This window comes from Poecilia mexicana, unplaced genomic scaffold (genome assembly GCF_051168715.1).
Source record: "Poecilia mexicana isolate PSO_F unplaced genomic scaffold, ASM5116871v1 scaffold_11, whole genome shotgun sequence".
NCBI classification, from domain to species: Eukaryota; Metazoa; Chordata; class Actinopteri; order Cyprinodontiformes; family Poeciliidae; genus Poecilia; species Poecilia mexicana.
The window spans coordinates 17,737,904-17,758,577 of record NW_028263380.1 but is presented as its reverse complement, the minus strand read 5'-3'; the positions used below and the strand labels follow the sequence as shown (position 1 = coordinate 17,758,577).

The 20,674-nt window shown below is 43.0% G+C and overlaps 1 protein-coding gene across 3 annotated transcripts in view; it reads left to right on the top strand.

Moving 5' to 3' along the window:
* Positions 1 to 1,731: 1,731 nt before the first annotated feature.
* Positions 1,732 to 20,674, top strand: part of ash1l (ASH1 like histone lysine methyltransferase) — a 35,181-nt gene continuing 16,238 nt past the window's right edge. For 2 of the 3 annotated variants that reach the window (XM_014987725.2, XM_014987723.2), the window contains exons 1-7: positions 1,732 to 1,886; positions 2,820 to 2,940; positions 8,223 to 9,002; positions 10,997 to 15,353; positions 19,330 to 19,996; positions 20,088 to 20,258; positions 20,380 to 20,474. In XM_014987725.2, the coding sequence (XP_014843211.2) occupies positions 8,403 to 9,002; positions 10,997 to 15,353; positions 19,330 to 19,996; positions 20,088 to 20,258; positions 20,380 to 20,474 (5,890 nt within the window). In that variant the 5' untranslated portion in view covers positions 1,732 to 1,886; positions 2,820 to 2,940; positions 8,223 to 8,402. Of the gene's footprint in view, positions 2,091 to 2,819; positions 2,941 to 8,222; positions 9,003 to 10,996; positions 15,354 to 19,329; positions 19,997 to 20,087; positions 20,259 to 20,379; positions 20,475 to 20,674 lie in introns of all 3 variants that reach the window. The other variant, XM_014987724.2, reaches the window with a different exon arrangement.

Genomic DNA, 20,674 nt, shown 5'->3' with positions numbered 1-20,674 from the left:
TGTGTTTTATAATGTGATAAACACAAGCAGGTGTTGCAGTCTGTTTCAGTGGTTAGTGAGGTTAACATGGCTGAACATGTAGCTGAATCCTTCTGTATTTTGGGCCTGATTTGGTACAAAAATAATTATAATAATTTCATATTGGCCAATAGAAACTGTTTAACATTTTATGACAAGTGCATGATGAATGAAAGAATATAAAGAACCCTGTTTTCAGTATACAAAAGATGAGAAAATCATCCAAACATAAACATATTTTTGTAATTTAATTAAATACAAGAAAGTCATAATATTATATAGATGCTTTACACACACAGTGATGTTTGGCAAGAATTTATGTCCAGTAATAAATGCATGAAATTATTTTTTTTTGTAGTAGCACCAGATTTTAGGATTTCTCTTTAGTTCTAGTAAAAAGACCACTAATTTTGATACTATTTACCCAGAATGCCCTGTGCTATAGTCCACTTCCTGCTTTTAGAGCAGTCTCTGGCCCGCTTTCATCCACATATGCATTCAAACCGCACCAGAGTTACTTCAGCCGAATCGATACCTGGGTTCAATTAAAGCAAAAAAGGGCTGTTGCAAAAGCACCCTTAAATGCAAGCAATTTTCTTGTTTGTTTCCAAAAATAGCTCGATTTTTTTCAAAAATTTGATTTGCTTTTGTTTTTACGTTTCTAATACCAATAACATAAAGTCAACAGCAAAAATAATTAGAAAGTCGGGCTGTTTTCTTGCATTCTAACACCCCATATTTTCATATTATATTCTATTAGTCCATATTTCAACTTGTGCAACCAAAGTATTTGCTTTATCCTGCCCATATGTGGTAGTATTAACTGTTTGACACCAATGCATTAAAAAAAATGCAACAAAACTTTTTAAAAACACTATTACTCACTCTGATAATCTGTTTTTGATGAATGGTAAAATGCCATGGGGTTGTCCGATGGTGTTATACGTTGAGGTTGGAACAAATAGCACTTGCTAAAGTCAGTATAAATTCATAATAGAATTAGATATCTACATAGGTGTATGAGAAAGTGAATTTTTTTTGTTTCCATTAGCAATTAATACAAGTTTTAATTTTATAGCAGAATTCATTTTTTTCTGAATTCTTAGTTTAATCTCAAAATATCAGAATTCTGACCTTTTTTTTAAATTCTCCAGAATTATTATTTTTTTAAGTTAGAATTTGAAGATTAAAGACAAAATCTGAGAAGAGAATCAAAATAGAATACTTTTTTTCAGAGTTGCATATTTTCCCACCATTTAGTTGAGAAGTTTTGAATTCCTAATGAGGCACTATCAGTTTATTTTTCTGAATTTCAGCTCAGAAACTCCAGCTTCTGGGGACAAATAAAATAAGCCCCATAATTTTTTTATGTTATACCAATATGTTCGTTTTTACAGTGTGCAGTCCGTTTATTTAAAGGCTTTTGTGCTGAGTTCACGTCCTATGTCTGTGCTGTTAATGTACTGTAACGTTACGTTGACCCTCTGTGGTGGCTAACCTAGGCGGTTCCGAGAGTCTGACAGTTGACTGCTGCATACCAGCGAACACACCCTGAACTAACCCACAAAACAACTCTTCACGGTAACCTAGAATAGCTGCAAAAAACGGTACAAATATTTTTTTTTCAGTGACCAAGGACCGCAGGAACCGCTCACAACAGACATTTCCACTCCTCTCCTCCTCCCTCCCTCCCTCCCGTGTGGGACTCAGAATGCCCGTGTTGTACACACACAGTAGCGATACGGAGCTGAGCAGACATGGAGGCCCGATTAACGAGAGAGGCCCGCGCTGACACATCCAGGCCCAGCTAACGGAGACTCGTAGTGGATCTCAGAGCTCCTCTGGAGATATTACCGTCACCAGTCGCTGTAAGGGAAAACGGTTTTACCCGCTACGGAGGGAGAAATTACAGGGAGACCCATTTCGGGTTTCTGTTGATTCAACGCAGCCGCCATTTTGTTGACAGTTTTTTTTAATAACCTTACACGGCTCTGCATCTGCTGTTTTTTTTCCACCACTGGAACATAACCTACATTTTTTAAAATTGCTATTCGGAGTCGAAGTGATTATAAGTGCGTATTTGAAACCGAATTTGGACATTTTTCCCCCTTGGTTGTAGCCCCAGTATAGCTACTGCATCGTTAGCCGCTGTAGCTGAGATGTAGTAACACGAGTGACTACGAGAATGTGACGGAGATGCAAGATTATGGACATCACTTATCCCCGAGTTGTGACATTTACTTTCGGTCACCGCAAATTGTCTTAAAGCTGTAGGCGTTTGCTGCTCGTTTCTAGCCTAACTAGAGCGTTGGTTGCTGTTGTTGCTGGGTGGAATTAGCTTAAATCGCTATTAAACTGGCTTCTGATTGATAGCTAGTTAGCAACTGCCAGTGCCATTGATACATAAGGACCGTCTATTATTGGACGAGCGTTAGCTGGCAGTTTGCTCCATAATAAACGAACACATTTGTTAATGTAGGAGTTATATTAATCGCAAATTGACCAATTCATCCCCGTGTATTTTTAATGTTCTGCCAGCTATAATCGGAAGTATTTAAACACGTTTTTGAGAGGATGCTTTACATGTTGGCACTCAAAATCCACCTTCGTAACTTTATGTTTTGAACCGCTCCTGGCACAAAATCGCTAACTTTTGTGAATCCACGGGGATTTCTTTGTGCCTTTTTATTTATTTATTTATTTAAATCTTTAATAGCTGCAGGCGCTTTGCTTAGATTTGTATATGTAAGCAGCAATCTCAATTCCAGATCTGATTGTGTTTTTGGTTCTACTATTTCCAGCAGTTGGAAGCTAAATCATCATAATAATAGTAATAAAATGTGGCCACCACGTTGATGCGTACATGAGGACAGGACACAGAGCCAAATGATGTGAACGCCGTTTCTGGACAAATTTTCAAAGGTGAGTGTTTTCAAAGATGCTCTTTATAAGACGCGATCAGGGGTAAATAATGCTGCCTGCTCTTGTTTTGTCTGTGTAACCGAGGCACAGTTTGCATCATGTTAATTTCTCAGCACGATTAAATCTATTCTAAGTCATTTCTCATCTTAATTCAATCAACATCTCATTTGTCTGGACATGGATTTCCTCAGAAATATTAGTATGACTGAACGGCCAGTAGCTGCTGAAGAGCTAATCCCAGGAGGGTCTGTGTTGACTGTACAGGAAACTAAATGCCTATTATGTTATTTGCCGTTTGTTTTCACATAATGTACTTAATAAATCAGAATACACATAAAATATGCCCGTCGTTTCACACAGCAAAGCATTGCTGCAGAGCATGCCTGCATGCTTCAGATCTGACTGACACCTGTCATCTCCGATGCGTTTTATTTATACCCTACTACAATGCAGCTTCGGGTTGAAAACATCACAGCTGCTTCTTTGCTCTTAAGGGTCACACTCAGTTCTGGTTATATAGCCCTGCTCCATTGTTAGGCGATGCACAGTGAAGGTAGTACTAAAGGAATTTGGCTGGTTCCTCCCTCTGAGCGGGGCTCAGTCTGTGCAAATACCGATGGAGTAAAAAGCCCTGGTGGAAATGACAGGGCAGACGCCAGCCCCTCATGTGAATGATGTGGTGGAGGGTGGAGGTTGGTGAGTGGGTGGGTTGGATACTATTGCTCTGGCCACAGGGAAATCAGCAGTTATGAACAACGTGTGCAAAAGCGAGGAGAGAGTGAAAGGCGGGGAGGGTGAGAGGGAAGAAATGGGAGGGGGCGCGGGAAGTTGTTTACTACGTTCCTCCAAGCTCTGTCGTCTTATTCGGTTGTTGGTCTGATATTTATTATGAATCCCCTGTTATTCAGATTGTTTGTTCTCACTTTATGTACCGTTCTTTGCATTTTTAAGTCTCGGCTGTTGAAAGACAAAGCAAACAGTTGACAAGCTGACTGATATCCTAAAAGCAGTGGTGTTGTTGTTGCACAGATCTCTAGAGTAACCGATAATGAAATGACTGTTTTGTAGTCTTGCGCAAAAGCTGAAGTACCTTCATGCTCAACTTGAAAATGACAGACTTTAGGGGCTGGGGATTACTGATCTGAGATTAGACCGAAGATCATTCTGGTGGCATTACTAACAGCAAAAGTACCACTGACTGACTTGTCTTAGTCGTTGAAAGGTGAAAGAAGTGATCTGACTCGCTTGGATTTGGGCGCCTGATTTTTGAGTTAGGCGCTAAAGTTGCCTTTTTACATATAGTGCCCTTAAGTATTCTTACTCTTTGAACTTTTCCACTTTTTTTTCCCTGTTACAACCACAACTGTAGTGTACTTTATGGGATAAACTATGTCTTTTATTTATATGTTTATTTTTTTAAACCAGCAAAAATCTGGAAGGTGTGGTGTTAATTTCTGTCCAGCCTGAGCAAAACCTGGAAAATCAAATGTTTTGAAATTGCCTTATTAGTTAATAAAATCCATTTATGTGCAATTTAATCTCAGTATAAATCCAGATGTTGTGCGAAAGCCTTCCTAGTCAATAGTCGACAAGCAGCATCATGAAGATATAGGAACACACCAGAAATCTATGATAAGTTATAAAACTATCCCATTTCACGCTTCTCATTCTCTGTGACAGAGACTTAGTTTTGTAAACTTACAAAGACACGGCCATCCACCTAAACTGACATGGAGAGCCTTTTTATCCAGAGAAGCAGCCAAGAGGCTCATGGTGACTCTGGAGGAGCTGTGAAACTCCACAGCTCAGGCTGTAGAGTTTGTCAACAGGAAGAAAGTTTGTCATGCAAAGCTGGAATTTAAGGAAGCGAGGCAAGAAGAAAGCAATTACTGAAAAATGTTAATGAGGCCTAATTTATATATCCAGTCCACTCTATTGTCCAATACTCCCATTCGAAGGGTGACACCAAACCCAAAGCACACAATGAAAACAGAGTGTCAGATCACAAACAGGGAATGACAAACAGTAATGTTTGTTTTTAAGGGGAGACCTGCTGGTTTTAAAAATCTATCATTATGATTAATCTCTCAGGGATGACAAACATACAAAAACTGCTTTGATTTCCTGGTGAAAAGTAACTTTTACATTTAGTTCTTTTTTTTTTTTTTCTCCTGAGTAGTTTCTGACAAACCAGCACACTGTTGCCCCCTTTGAGGCTTTACTGTGTACCAGTTTCCTAATAATAGGACCAAATTAGGATGCATTCTTTATAATTTTGTTGTATTTGCATCAAGGCTTGCTGTTATAAAATGACTAAACTTTTCCATTGTACTCTGTTATATTCTATTCAAGCTGGCTTAAAATAGTACAACATCCAATTCCAAGGTCCGTTAAGTGTATAGCAGAAAACTAATATCGTACAAAAGTCTGAACACCTCATCTTCTCCGTAAAAGTTGGCAGTGGCAGTATCTTTCTGTGGGAATTTTCTTCAGCAGCTTTAGGAAGAGTGGTCAAAGATTGCAGGAAGGTGGCTGAAGCGAAATACGGGGTGATCGACAAGGGGCCACTGAATGCAAATGTACACCACACTTTTCAGATTTTTTTGTAAAATGAAAAAAAAAAAAATTCCTTCAGTTCATAATTAGGCATTACTTTGTGGCACCAAAAAAAAGGTGAAAGAAATTCAGTCAGACGTTGGATGCAGTTTTCTCATCAGTGCAAATGTTTTAGTGTGCAAGAATGTGAAACGTATTTGTCTCCGTGTTTAAGGAGGATGCAAGCAACAGCGTCAGTCGAGTGGGTGATTGGGAGGAAATGTGTTTTTGATTAACGTTTCAAAACCATGTATAGTTTGTGTGCTGTGACTAGTGCTTTCCAAGTTTGCGAAATCGCTCAAAGGGGGCTTTAAAAAAAAAAAAAAAAAAAAAAAGCACCACAAGGGTGAACAGATTGATTGAGTGTTGAAGAAGTAGGGAGGTGTGAGTTAACTGTGGTATGTGCAACAAGGGGGGAGTGTGACGTTTTGAAGCAAAAAGCTGAAATTGGAGTAAACACCGAAAAGAAAGCAGCAGAAAAATCTTCAGGCTTCATAGAATCCAAAAGTTACGCTTCATTTGCTTTGTGGTTCAACTGAAAACATATCAACTTCTGTTTTTTTTTTGAGTCGTAATCCAAAGCAAACATTGTTAAAGGCTAGACGTACGACCGATTCCTTTTTTTTTTTTTTTTTTTTTTTTACCCTCGTCTTGCTGACGGTGATGCTTAACTGATGGGTCGTCTTATTTGACTTTCCTGAGGCTCCATTAAAGTGGCTCTTTTACTGCCCCGCTCTAATGTAGGGTGCAGGAAAACTGCTGGCACATCGATGCCTAATCGCTCACTCTCAGTTGCGGCTGTGAGAGGAGAGAGGCTGGGAAAGGCTGCCGGATCGTCTGTCTAGTCCCAGAGGACCCAATGTGCTGAGGTCACAGTTCTGAATTGCCTCCAAATGACTTCACAAAGAGAAAGCACCTGCTTGGGGGCGAATCTGCCTAAATCACTCAGTGCCTGCAGGGAGCCGTAGACAACTTCATTGAATCGGGCTGCCCTCTGTGGAGGGCAATTAACAATCATTCTGCTGTTTGTTGCTGGGCTAACGCAGTTCACCAAGTATTAGAGCTTGTAATTCTGCATCTTTTTGGGGTTTTTTGCAAATATGTCAAGATATGACACTACAGGAGACAGTTGGCTCTGGGCCTCTTGGGATTTGTATATCGCAGGTGGAAAATGGCAAAGGAGCTGGAGCCCTGATGTTGGATTTCTTATGTGGAAGAGCCGCGGCTGTGCAAGTGGGTCACACATTATTCTAGGCTGTGAACAGAGCACACCATAAAAAGCCACCTAGGCTGAAAGAGGGGCACTCTCGAAGTAAAAGGATGATTAGAAATGGTTTTCTGCATCTGTTCTACGTTACTCACAAGGTGCGTTTTGGGTGTAGATTGTAACTGCTGGTGCTGTGAGAACCAAGAACTGCTGCTTTGGAAGCATTTTAAAACTAGAAGCCCCTTATGTCCTGGTAATTTGTTAGATTTCATCAGCAATACTTGTTACAGCAATTCTAGAGTGCAACTCGAGTTCAAAAACAGTGAAATCAAACCAATATCGCGATGAATTGGTTATTCAAATTTAGCAGCCGATTAATCGTTCACTGGAGTATACAGACTCAAAAAAAGGCCATCTTATAAAAACAACAACTTACTCAACATATGCAAACAGCCATCGCTATCTACAATAACTCTTTGAAAAATTTAAATTAATATGAGTTATAACAACATTTAATTTCCCTTTCTTTATAAATAAAGCATTTTTGAATTGGAATTTAAAATTTTGATCAGTAATTAAGCAAAAACTGTACAAAAACATGTTGGATTTAAGATAAAACAAACGTGTACAATGTGCCAACTTTTGTATCCGATTAATTGTCAGAATAGTCGATAAACTAATCAATTACTAATATAACCAATAATTGCTGCCATACAATGCATTTGGTTTTTCATAACAGTTATTGTTTAAAAGCTAACAATAGTCAACAGAAAGTCAAAGTTTACAAAATCACTTCAAACTCCTTGGAAAGGTGAAGCTATGCCAAACATTAGATTTATCTCAGGCAAGTATTTGTATGTAAGGGGAGAGAGATCTTGCTATAATTACAATCCAGTGTTTTACATCAATTACTTTTGGTTGTGTCGCCGTGGTAACACTCTGCAACAGAGCTGAAGAGTTTTCCTACAAGAGGTTTTTGGTTCAGTTTTAGTAAATTGAAGTTTGTTCACCCGAAAACTCTGTTGGAGACCAGTTAAGCGATCGCTGGTCCACTTGCAAGCAGCGTCGGTTTGCACGCAAGTAAACCCTGGTGCAGTTTGCTTATCATAACTGCCAAGAAAACCAGAGAAAGGAAGTGATATCTCTTGATATAAAAACACAAGTGTGATGTGAAATCTGTTAAAATCTTTCTCTGCAGCCGCAGTCTCTCCGTCTATGCCATCTTTTTGTTGCACACCTCACCTGCTGCTCATACAGGGCAGCTTCTTGTGAGAGAGCCCCCAGCTGCATGACATTCTCAAGGTGGTTTGACCCACTTTCAAAAGTGCAGTGTTGGCTTTGTCTTTCCAATCGAACTGAGAGCAGCTCATGCAGTTTGCCTTTTGGCTTTAAGGCCTTCTTGCAGTTGTTCTGTTGTTGTTGTTGTGTTGGATTCATTCTTGACCTCTTTTTCTTATTTTACTTGTCTCTGTTTATACAGTTGAAGGTCGGAGAAAGAGGGCTGGATTGCCAAGAAGGGAGAGAAGCCACTTCAAAAGAAGGAGACCTTCCCCCTTACTGTTATCCCCGTCCCCTATTCCCCCCCTTCATTCCTATCCCATTCCCATCCAAGAAATCTACCTGACATACCCAACAATCATCCACACCCCCTAAAGTTCTGATGGATCAGAAGGTTCAGGGGCAAACTGCAACGCCACCCTTACTTCTCTCTGCTGCTGTCTCAGCGGAGCGAGAGAAGGAGGGAGGAGGTGGGAAAAAAGAAGAAGAGAATGAAAAAAAGCAAGAGAGGGAGAAAGAGGGAACTGCCGCCGGTCCTCCTGGCGCAGGTGGACCTGGAGACCCCGGAGGGGACCAGTCCCATTTCTCCATCACGGAGAGCAGCCTGTCCGAGGGAAACGTCAAGCTTAAGATCGGCCTGCAGGCAAAACGCATGAAGAAGCCCCCGAAGAGCTTGGAGAACTACGTGTGCCGACCCGCCTTCAGGGCCACCGTGAGGCACACGAGTCGTGGAGGAGGCAGCGCCCGTGGAAACCGGGCAGTGGCCGCCGGCGATGGCGCTAGCGGTCGGAGCCAAAGCCCTTCAAAGAGCCAAGGGAAGGAGAGGGAAAAGAGTCCGAGTTTGAAAAAAGCACCAGCTACATCGTCTTCACTAGCCCCCTCTGGTAAAGCTATTACTCCGTCTTCTCCTGCTGCTCCGCCTGGCATCACAAAGACTCCATCGCCCTCCCAAGTAAACGGCGGGAGTGCACCAGCTAAAAAGGTACGAGCAGACAAGCTTCAAACTTTGTGTTTTAAGTTCAAATGCACACAATTTGATCTAAATTGTTGTGTTAAAGTTGTATTAAAGTGAACTGCTTCAATGCTTTGTATGTGTTTGAAAACACAGTAGCTTCACAGTGTAGTAAAATAACACAATATTTATTAATCAATATTATATTTACTCATTCTGCATGTTCTGGACTTCAGTCTGTCTTATATTCTTGTTCAAGATAAACATTTGTGGACAGAACTTGCAGAAAAAGTTGTTGTCCTCCTTTGTAAACTTGAACATCATAATTTTTAGTGACTAGTGTTTCAGCTGCTCTCAACTTGCTAGGCACATAAGGATGCAACAGCCTCTAAAGTCCTTATTTTAACATGAACCTCATTGTAAAGGCTAAATACAGTTATATTTTTAGGAAAAATACAGATTTGCTGGATCATCAAAATAATTTACACACACTAATAATAATTTTTCAATCTTTACGCACTAAAATAGAATGTAATAAAAATACAAAAACATTTCTGCAGCTGCCCGCCTCACTAGAAGTGCCCCTGACAGAATCACAGACAGGAAACCGATACCAAGTATCATGAGTTCATTTCAGTCAGGGAATTAGTCACGGATCATTTTAATCAGGACATTTCTACTAAATTGTGCTCAAAGTTGTGCTTATTCATCTTCCGTGAAATATTTTTTTCGGAGCGGTGGAAAGACGAAGCTGACTTAGTAATTACTGTGTTATTGCACAAACAAAGAGAAGGACTTAAATTGCTCTTTAGATTTCATTGTGTTTCCAGTTGCTCTCCCTCTATTCATCGTGTCACCCCTCCAATCTTCGTCCGTCTGTTCCAGCTCGTCTCTGTCCTTCCCACTGCCGCTGCTTTCCAACCCCCCAATTCCCATATGACCCCTCTCAACACCTCTCCCTTACTGTCCCCAATCTGACCTCACTCTGTAGCTCCTCCCTGCTTTCCCTGGCCAAACATGTGCAGCAGAAGTGGCTTGAAAATTTGGTCACTGAAAATGAAATTCATGAACTAATCTTTGCCTTTTGAAGCAGGGCAATATGGCTTAAAAATATATAAATTTCTTCTTCTACCAATTTAGACTTCCAACGTTAGTCAGTTTGTTCCTCATTTTTTTTCCCTTAAAAAATTTAAAAAATGGCTTTTATTTGAATAATTCCTAATGTGAGTTGACCTGAATTCAAAGTTGAAATGAATAGAAGCTGTAAAACACGCTTCAAAAACAAGATAGTAGTTCTTCAATGGGCTACGGTCTCTCTGGAAGCCCAAGGAGTGCATTGGTGAAAAAATATTAAGATTTTCCAAATATTTAATCTTCAAAAACAGCAATTTTGATTAAAATCGATTTATCACCTACATGGGACACAGTGACACTGCCCAAAATACTAAATGTCACAGAGTGTAGGAAAAGAGAGGGAAGAATAAAATATTCATATTTTGCATATATGATGCGTTTGTCATTATTGTTGCCTTTGCAAGAATGTTTAATATTTTGCTACCCTAGACTGGGACGGACATTCTCTTTCCAGCTTTGTACAATCAAGACTACAATGGAATGGCTTAGCTCGAAAAACATATATATTTGAGTGGCCCAGTCAAAGTTCAGGCCTTATTACAATTTGGAAACTGTGTTAAAACCTGGAAATTAACGTCTGAAAAAAAAAACAAAAAAAACAAAAAACACTTGCCATGCCATGTGACTGAACTGGTTCTATTTTGAAAAGAACAGCTGGATAAAGATAATTACAGTATTTAGAAACTGAAAGAGATTAAACACTTGCAGCTATAATTCCAGTAAAATCCTCTTCCTTGACATGATGACTCAGGTTCCTGAATATAAATGCACGCCACACTTTCCAGATTTTTATTTGTGAAAAACATGCATCTTTTTCTTTCCAGGTTCAACATTTAGATGCTACTTTGTGTCTGTCGCCATCACTTACATATATATTATTTTTCATGCAGGGTCCATCAAAGGTAGACTGCAAGGCCGATTCAAAGTCGGATACAAAGTCAGTTGCTACTGCATCAGAAAGACCCCTCAACCTTCACCGACTGCCGCCAGACAATAAAACTCATTCCTCTGGGAAGAAAACACCAACTCCACAAACCAACTCAAGGACATCTTCACCTTCTTCGCCACCAACTGCATCAAAAGAGCCGACCTTTGAAGGCGTCAAACCTCCTCATTACACTTATAGCATGGAAGGTCAGAGAGACAAGGACAAGGGTGTCCAGAGTTGTGGACCACCCACTGTCACTGAGAAATTAGCCCAGCTTATAGCAACCTGCCCACCCTCAAAGACTCCTAAGCCAACTAAACCCACAAAAACAGATCCAAATCCTCCTCTTCCAAGCTCAGGCTTCATGGCTCCCACAGCCAAGCAGCGAGACAGGGCAATGGCCAATAGGAACACATATTCAAGACTAATGCACCTTTCCCCTCCACCGCCGGTGTCCAGACCTCCTGGTCGGCCTTACGGCTCCAGGAACAGAGATGGCGTCCCAGAAAATTCACCCACCCTGACGCAGCTGAGGAAGGAGGACTCGGATGGGGCAGGGAAAGCTATTGTTACCAACATCCACAACAGTATTGCTATAGGCAACAGCAGAAGTCGCAGCAGCAGCCCTGCATTCACTCACAGCCGCCCCACAGTCTTATCTAAGGATGCTAACTACGACGGCAGCAACAGCTCTAGTGGTCTATCCAAGTCACTGTCACGTGGCACTCACAGCTTGCCATCTTCTCCATCTTGCCCAGTTTCTTCATCTTCCTCCTCCATCTCAGCTGAACAGAGGACAGTGACTGCAGTAAGTCACCTGGGCTCCCCTGCTCCCTCACAAGGACACCACGCACAGGAGTCCCTGGCCCTAGCAGAGGAAAGTAGGGCAGGTGAGAGGGAGCAGGGTGGCGACAGCCCCAGAGACCTAAACAAGTGCCCTCCTACAGCAGGAATAGGAAAACCAGAGGGAAAAGATAAAGTGGGAAGTAATCAATCACTGCATGTGGAGAGGGGCAGAAGCTCCAGTCCCAAAAAGCGCAGTCCTAACAGAGATAGTAGCCAACCGAGGCGAACCGCCAGTCCTCCTGAACCCATTAGACAAAGGGTGCCTTCAGCATCTGAGCCAGATGACGAAGAAAGCCCACCAACGCCCCATAGAGACGATTCACCCGATTCATCCCTGGACTCGCCAGATGAGCAGGATAGTAAACCCCTAAAGAAACGCAGGGGAAGAAAACCCCGCTGGGTTATGAACAAGCCGCAGACTTTGCTAGCAAGTCAGGACGGTCTCTTCAATGAGAACAAAACCAGCATGTCTTTGTCTTCAAGTTTAGACGTGCTATCTCCACCAGTTAAAAGACCAGTAGGAAGACCACCAAACCCGAATAAGATCAAACCAAACCCCATGCCACACAGTTCAATGTCGCAGCTGTTTCCACCCCAACCTAGGAAAAGGGGACGGCCAAAGTTCAAAATGCCAAGGCTCGATGCCCCAGCTCCAGGGAACCCCTCTTATAAGCTGGCCTCTTCCAAGGTCTTTTCGTCTCTGCTGAAGTCCAAAGAAGAGCAGGACCCACCTGTTCTTCACCCAGAGGTAGACCTAAACCCTCCTAAGCCCATACCTAGAAAACGTGGACGTCCCAAACGCCTTCCTCCGACCTTACCCCAAGAGGGTCAGCCTCCCACGTTGGCTCCTGAGGCAGGAGACATGGGAGACAAGCGGTTCTGTAGCAAAGGAAACGGGCAGCTCATTATGAAAACTATTATCGGCAAAATCAATAAGATGAAAAGCGTGAAGCGGAAACGTATTCTGAATCAAATCCTGTTGGGTCCAAGAACGGAGGAAACTCCTAAAAACAACACGGTCGGAGTGGTTAACTCTACAGAAGCTACTACCCAGTCCTTGTCCTCCCTGGCTGCTTCTTTTGGGGGGAAATTAGGGCCGCAAATTAACGTTAGTAAAAAGGGAACAATATACATGGGTAAGAGGAGAGGACGTAAACCAAAATCTGTATCCAGTTTCAATGCCTCGTCACCAGAACCCTTCCTGTCTCCGAACACCACTTCTCCTCTACATCACCACTCGCAGTCCCAGCAGCACCAGCTGTCCTCGGAGGTGTTTCCCTCACCCTCCCTGTCGCAGTCCAGTGGCGGCCACAGTCCCATCAGTGATGCCAGCTTTGTGGAACCCAGCTCGGTGCACTTTTCCCACTATTCTAGCTCCCATCATAACCACAGCACGTTTTCCTTCCCTCCCCCAACCTTTTCAGTCCCCAGTAAAGTCTTGGGCTCCACGTCGTCTACAATAGCTTCCCAGAAAAAGTCTTCTTGCCGCGGGTACCCTCATCATCATCATTACAGGCAGCAGTTTCATTACCATAAGCTTTCTCCTCCAAGGCCGCTCCACCCAACCTCCCCTGCTCCTCTCAGCGAGCTAAAGGAAGCCACTCCTTCACCAGTCAGTGAGTCGCACAGTGAGGAGACGGTGCCCAGCGACAGCGGCATAGGAACAGACAACAACAGCACATCTGACCGAGGAGAGAAAGCCGGAGGGACAGCAGGCTTGGGCGGAATCGCTTTGCCAGCAGCAATGGGTGGTGGGTTGTTAATGCCCGGTGTAATGAGCTCAGCAATGGCCCCGGGAATGGGCCTAAACTCCAGGGGCAGGCGCCGCCACTCTGCCGTGCTCATAGAGCACCCCTCGCCATCTCCGTCGCCCCATGGAACGAGGTCTTCACCTGATCCCAGGAGGCCGCATCCGGCGGCTCCCACCTCAACGTTGTTGGGACACAAGGAAAAACACAAGCACAAGTGCAAACGCCGCAACCACGGATGCCCGGGCTACGACAAGATGAAGAGGCAGAAGAGGAAACGAAAGAAGAAGTACTTGCAGCTGCGGTCCCGACGGCTTGACCCCGACTTCCTGGCCGAGTTGGACGAGATCGTCGTGATGCTGAGTGAGATCCGGATATCGCACCGTTCCACGGGGCACCGCCTCGGCAGTGGGATCAGCATGGTGGCAGGAACGAGTCGGATGCCAGGGCTGGGGAGCAGAGCTGCTGGCGGACTCGGGGGCCCTAGCGGCCCCCCTCCTCATCATTACGTTCACAGGGACCTCCTTCCCACAATCTTCAGGGTTAACTTTGGCAGGTTTTACTCTCACCCCGCGTACTCCTGTGACCCTTTGCACTACGTCCGTAAACCAGACATGAAGAAGAAACGCGGACGGCCTCCGAAGTTAAGAGAATCCATGTCTGAGGTCCCTTTTGTCCCTGGCCTTGGATTCCCTCTCTCCAGTGGAGGTTTCTACCACCCCTCGTACGGGGTCCCCTACTCCTCAGGGCCCCTGGGGTTGGGCTATTACAGAGGCTTTCCTCCTGCAAACGCCCTATATCCTCACCCCCACCACCAGTCGCCTCACACAGCTCCTTCTCACCACTCCCACCACTCACCATCTTTCCCTCCCCCTCCACCCACATCCTACATGCACCATCACCACCCCTCGCATCTCCTCCTAAACCCCTCAAAGTTCCACAAGAAGAAGCATAAGCTGCTCAGGCAGGAGTACCTGGGCGGAGGGAGGCCCCCCGTCCTGTTCCCACCCATGTCCTCCGAGCTGTCCTTCAACTGGCATCACAAACACAAACACAGGCACAAACACAGAGAGCGGTGCTCTGAGGAAGACCGGGAGGAAGTGCCGAGGAGCGGATCGGCGAGCCGGGTCAGCGCAGGACTTTCTGACAAAGGAGCTGCTAGCAAAGGAGAGCGAGTCGGAGGTCTGGGAATGACCGAGTCGTTACAGAGATGCAGGTTTGGAAGGGATACCTCAGGCACCACTACGAGTAAACAAGCTTCTGCCAACTCCCCCTCCTCCTCCTCATCTTCATCTGCAGAAAGATATAAACGCAAAGAGAGCTCCATGTCCTGTCTAGGACCGTCTAGGCTAACACTAGACAGCAGCTCAAAGGGCCATCAGGGCGTTGCGTCCTGGTTTCGGATGGGCAGCACGGACGCAGACTACTCTAAGCTTTCACGGAGTCAGATGGCCGTCGGCCAGGGGTCGTTCTCAGATGGACGGGCAGGAGAACCTGCAGGCTGCTCAGACAGCGAGGATGACGAGCCTCTCACTCCCACAGAGGACGTAGAAGCTCATGATTCTCCTAATCTGACAAATCTGTTTGCCTCAGCTCTGACACGGACTTCGCTGAAGGGAGGAAGGAGCAGAAAGAGTGAGATAGTTACAGAAAGCTCCGGCTTTTCTCACCTGGATCGTCCAATGAGAAAGGACCGTTCGACATTGGCTGAAAGGAGAGATTTAGGTGAGTCCGGTTTTACTCTGCAAATAGATCCTTGACATGACTTGCGTGTTATCTTGTCAGAGGGAATTTTTCCCCCCTTTTAAGTAGTTTAATCTGTTCATGATTATAGTCCGTACGGTCTATGGTCACTTAATCTCCAATGAAGTGAATAAATGAAGAGTTATTTCATTTTAAGTCTTTAAGGCATCTTTTTATTTTAGTTTTCTATTTTACAAAGAAACCAAACACATTCCCACAGTTGTTTTAAAGCTGGTAATATAACAGGAAGACCATTGCCCACCAATTTGTGTGTTGTCTAATGTCCTAAATGTCAGAAACGTAGGAATTTTATTGCGAAGACTAGAAATAATAATGGTGAAAAGAATACAGTGGATTAATTCACTCTCTCCATAAACTCTTATACCTGCCTATTTTAATATACCAAATATACTCCAACTACAAAGAACTGGATTGACCACTAATAGTGTGTCAAGTTGCGTTTGATCTAAGTGGCTGAAATGCAACTAGCTTCCCAAATTGCATTTTCTTTTAAATATTTTATATATGAGTTAGGTGGGGGGAGAAGGTAGAGCAACTGTTAACTGCCATTATTCGGAGAGTAAAGGTAAAAATGATAAAAATGTAAAAACATTTTTTATGAAAATGTAAAATGAGATTAAAGGTGTCAAAGGTTTGTGGGCTAAATATTTGCTATTTAGGGGAAAAAAACAATTATTTAACAAACTTTAATTATAAGAAGTTTAAAAAAATTAAATATGAAGCATTTTCTGTCAAATCAGAAGACAGCTCGTGTTTTTTTTTCTGTTTTGTGGAACACACAGTTAATAAAGGATGACTTTAAAATATAAAATGTATAGGAAACCCCAAATTTTGTTTGAACTTGCAGCTTGTTATGGCATTTTTTATTTTCATGCACTGCCACATGGCACAGCAAGTGGGCCCTAATTTCTTGTTTGATCTCCACACATGGGTGAATGTGTGCATCATGAAACCTTTATTGTGTGTTGGAGGTTGTTCTGTGGTCACTGCCGGAGCCCGACATGCTTCAGTTGTGGCTACAACAAACAAAACTTCTAAAATATAAGTTCTGCATGTGTAGTCCTCACAACTGTCTACCATTGAAAAATTAAAATAAGATCCAAAAGGCAGTTTAAGTTGATTAAGAAGTGCATATATCTTCTGTAGACACTGAGTATTTGATTTGGTAACTTACAATGTGCGTTTACTTTTAAGTGCTTTGCAAAAGTCTTAACGCTTCTTTAATTCTTCACTTTTTTGTCACATGACCAGGAATTTATCTAAATGTTATGAGGTTGACAAAGTATTGAATTACTGAAGTGGAAGGAAAAGGATACCTTAATTTGAAACAGTTTTACAAAGTGCCAGCTACTTTAAGCTGCTTTAAATTTGATACCTTTGAATAAAATCCTGTGCATCCAACTGCAATGTGGGGAACAAAACAATGTTAGTGCAGAAGGCACTGTGGTAGAGCTACAATAAAAGTTTATTAATGTGTTGGGATGGCCCAATCAAAGCCCAGAGCTACATTCAGTTGATAATTGACTTAAAAAGAAAAACAATTTAAAGCAATGTTGTCCATCCAGCTTGACTTGACTGCGGTTACATGGAGGAAACCGGCCAAACTTTGAGTGTTCAGATGTGGAAAGCTGATCAAGACGTTGCTAGACAAGGTTGCAGCTGCGGTCGCAATTTTTTATTTATTTATCTTTTTAAGTTTGACTCGGGAGAGCTGAATAAAAATTTACACTTTACCTTTTAGATTCTTATTCCACTGGACAGTTATGCACTAATTTGTGTTGGTTTATCACATAATTGTTGTAATGTGACAAAATGTATTTGGAAGTAATTGTAATTGCACCAGCAGCTCCCAAACCTGTACAGAGGATCAAACTTAGAGCAAGGTCGATGCACCATTTTTTTCAGAGATTACTAACGTAGTTGGAAGTGTTTTGCTAACACATTTATCCCAGATGTTTCTCTCAAAAGACTGCAATCTGAGTCTGTAGATCTGCCCAGCACCTGGATTGAAGTAATGTTGCTAACGTTGCTTATGGGACTGTTACACATCTTGCAATATTGAAACTTTGCGATACTTTTCGTTGAGGTGACGGAAGATAAAGGCCTTTTGGCTGGATACATTTGATCTTTTAAGATGAACCCAATATCATGTCGTTACACCCAGAGTCGATTCCTCTGAACGCTAAGTCACTTTCACTCCGAATGCAGCGATGCTCTGTGTGAGCAATGGTAAACCGTGTTAATGAGCGTGGCCCCGTGTTTATATGCATGTCTGCTGAGTAAGATGGGACGTTAAAAGGTCCCTGTGGAGGCAGTTCAAAACAAGCTGAGTAATCCTGGATTAGAGCGTAGGACTTGGGGTCAACCGGCGGTCACAGACGGCATGGTGACAGCAGAGGAGGCCAAGAGTAGAGAATCTGGGGAATTGGCTGGAGCACAAGACAAGCAGGGAATGACAGATCAGATAAATACACACCGACAGGGGAGAAGGAAATGGAAAAGGCTGGTGTGGGCACAATTGGCAACGCATACTACTGCACAGTACGATGAAGTTTTATATCAACGTTGCTTTAAATAAAAAAAAAAGCATTTCTGTGTCTTAATTCTGATTCCCTTGAGAACTGAGATTATTTTGGTGCAGATTAGTCCACTTGCAATCTAAAATACGGTTATTTTGAATATGGGCAAATATTTCTCCCAGTAAGCACCATAAGGGGTTTAATTTTACTTTCAGCACCTGAAAATCTGTTCTCTAGAACAAGTAGATTAATTTAATCTAAGATTGGTGCAGTGCAGAATTGAAACACTGAGTTTCTTGCAGTAGTTTAACTTATACTGAAAAAAACTAAGCTAGAAAATTCTAGAGATGAGCAAATATTGCAAAAAAAAAAAAAAAAAAAGTCCTGGAAAAAAATCTGAATATTTTTTCTGTATGTCTTAAGATAATTGCACCAGCAGCTCCCAAACCTGTACAGAGGATCAAACTTAGAGCAAGTCCGACGAGTCGAACAGTTCTGAGCATTCCTCCTGGATTGTACCCAGCTGGCTGTCTTGGCAACAGATATGTGCTGAACTTTCACCCCTTCACTCATACATTTTCGGGATTTAGGCAAATTCCTTTATAAACAGTTTGGATTGCATGTAATATTGCTTTTAACTTCAAATCTTGTTACCACTCCTGTTCATGTTTATTTAGATGTGATTGCACTTTGCAGCAGATCATAATCTTTTTTGGGCAGATTTCATTTATTAAATGTTGGGGGCGGGGGGGGAAACACAGGAGAGTAAACTTTTTCAAATATTTTTTTTCATAAAGTAAGATGAAGCTTGCTGTCAATCACCCTTTTATTTAATTAAAAATAAAGGAAGTAAAAGTATATTCCCACTGCATCATACCAAATCATGCAGTAAAAACTCTGAGGTGTTTCATGGTATTTATGTAAATATTCAAAGCACTGCTGTTATTAAAATGAGAAAAACAATTATTCCCACTGCTGCTCTGTTATGCTTATATTTTCTCTGTTTACAGCAACACAGATATAGAAAGTTATTAGCTGATTGTCCACTTGGGCATCTAATATGCAGTGTTAACAGAAGGGGCAGTTTCGGGGCGGCATCTCATCAGGGGGTGGCATGAGACCTCCCACCCCCTCGAAGCAGAAACTCTGCTTGGCCTATTTTTCTTTTTTTTTTTTTTTTGTCACCAAAATATTTCCAGTCAGTCCAGTTTGTGTGTACACTGCATTACACAACAGAAGGTGGGGGAAGGGTCTGCTCTTCGTCATTCAATGCTCAGTTTCCTTCAGGCAGTGTTTTCTGCGTCTCATCAGAAGGACGTTAAAACATAAGAATGGCGTGAAGGAAAATGGATAACCTTTTTATTATGCATATCAAATAATGATGCGATTGTGGTGGGTTTCTGTGTTCGTTTTCCCAGGGTCATCAGTTCAGGCCAGAGGCATTGCTCTGGCGACTTCCGACGGACCTGAGGGATCCCTGCACAGCCGGCAGCAGCTGCACCACCAGTCCTCTCTGTTTCACTCCCACGTCTCTCCGGGTTCTTCCTGCCTGTCTCCCTCCCAGGACTTCTGCCTGGACGCCTCCCTTTCCCACCGCTCTCATCGGGTACAGACGTCCAAGCACAGCCTGCATCATGTCAACAAAATCCTGCGTGCCAAAAAGCTGCAGAGACAGGCTCGAACAGGTAACAACGTGGTGAAGAAGAGGGGCCCGGGCCGCCCCAGGAAGTACCCGCTGCCCTCCCCTCCTCCTTCCCCGCCCCCTGAGGTGGAGTTAACTCAGTCCGCGCACAGGGACGGCGGGGTGGAGCGGCTAGCCGGTCAGAGAGGGTGGGAGGAGGATACTGTTACAGATGCTATTGAGTCCGTGGTCCAGGGTCAGCATAGAAAAGGTCAGAAGAGGGCGCATGTGGAGGCCGAGGGGGACGAAGAAGAGGAAGAGCAAGCCGAAGAAGACCCGGTGGCAGAGGAAGTCGAGGAGCAACCGCCCGACAGAGAGGAGAGCCAGACGAACATGCTGCATAGATCCAGAACCGGGACAGGAAGAAGCTGGCCCGCAGAGGAGGAACATCAGCACATTCAGGGGTATGCCACGCCTTAAAGCTTCAGCTACCGAGGTTTTTAAAAAATATTTATGTACGTTTTGTTGTTCCCTAACTTTTGGTTCTATCTGTAGTTCCACAGAAAGCAAGCCGGACGGCCAGTGCTCCACTGAACTCTCAGGCGCCGTCTCCAAGGAGCAGGCTGCACCCATCAGCAGCAGCCAGCGAGAGAAGAAAGCGGCCCGACTCCCAAAGAAGAAGTTCCAGAAAGCAGGACTCTATTCTGATGTGTACAAGACTGAGGAGTGAGTCCCAAAGGAAACTTACTCAATGTTTTTTTTTCTTCATGATGCTGTTATGGTTTTCTACATTTTAAAGGGCTGCTTTTATGTAGTATAATTGTTTTGTTTGTTTGTTTTTTTAAAGCCCTCGCAGTCAGCTTTTGCAGCTAAAAAAGGAGAAGCTGGAATACATACCTGGAGAGCATGAATATGGATTGTTTCCTGCTCCAATACATGTTGGTAAGTTAAGATAATCTGCTTTGATATTTAGGTGAAACCTTTTCTTCATGTTGACGACATGGATATGATTTTATTGTTCTCAATCTTAATAAGGAAGTCTACAACACAGAAGATACATTTTATTGTTGTTTTAAATAAAATTATTTTCTTGAATGGAGATAAAAGCTACAGTGTGATATTTAAAAAAATATTTGCTGTAA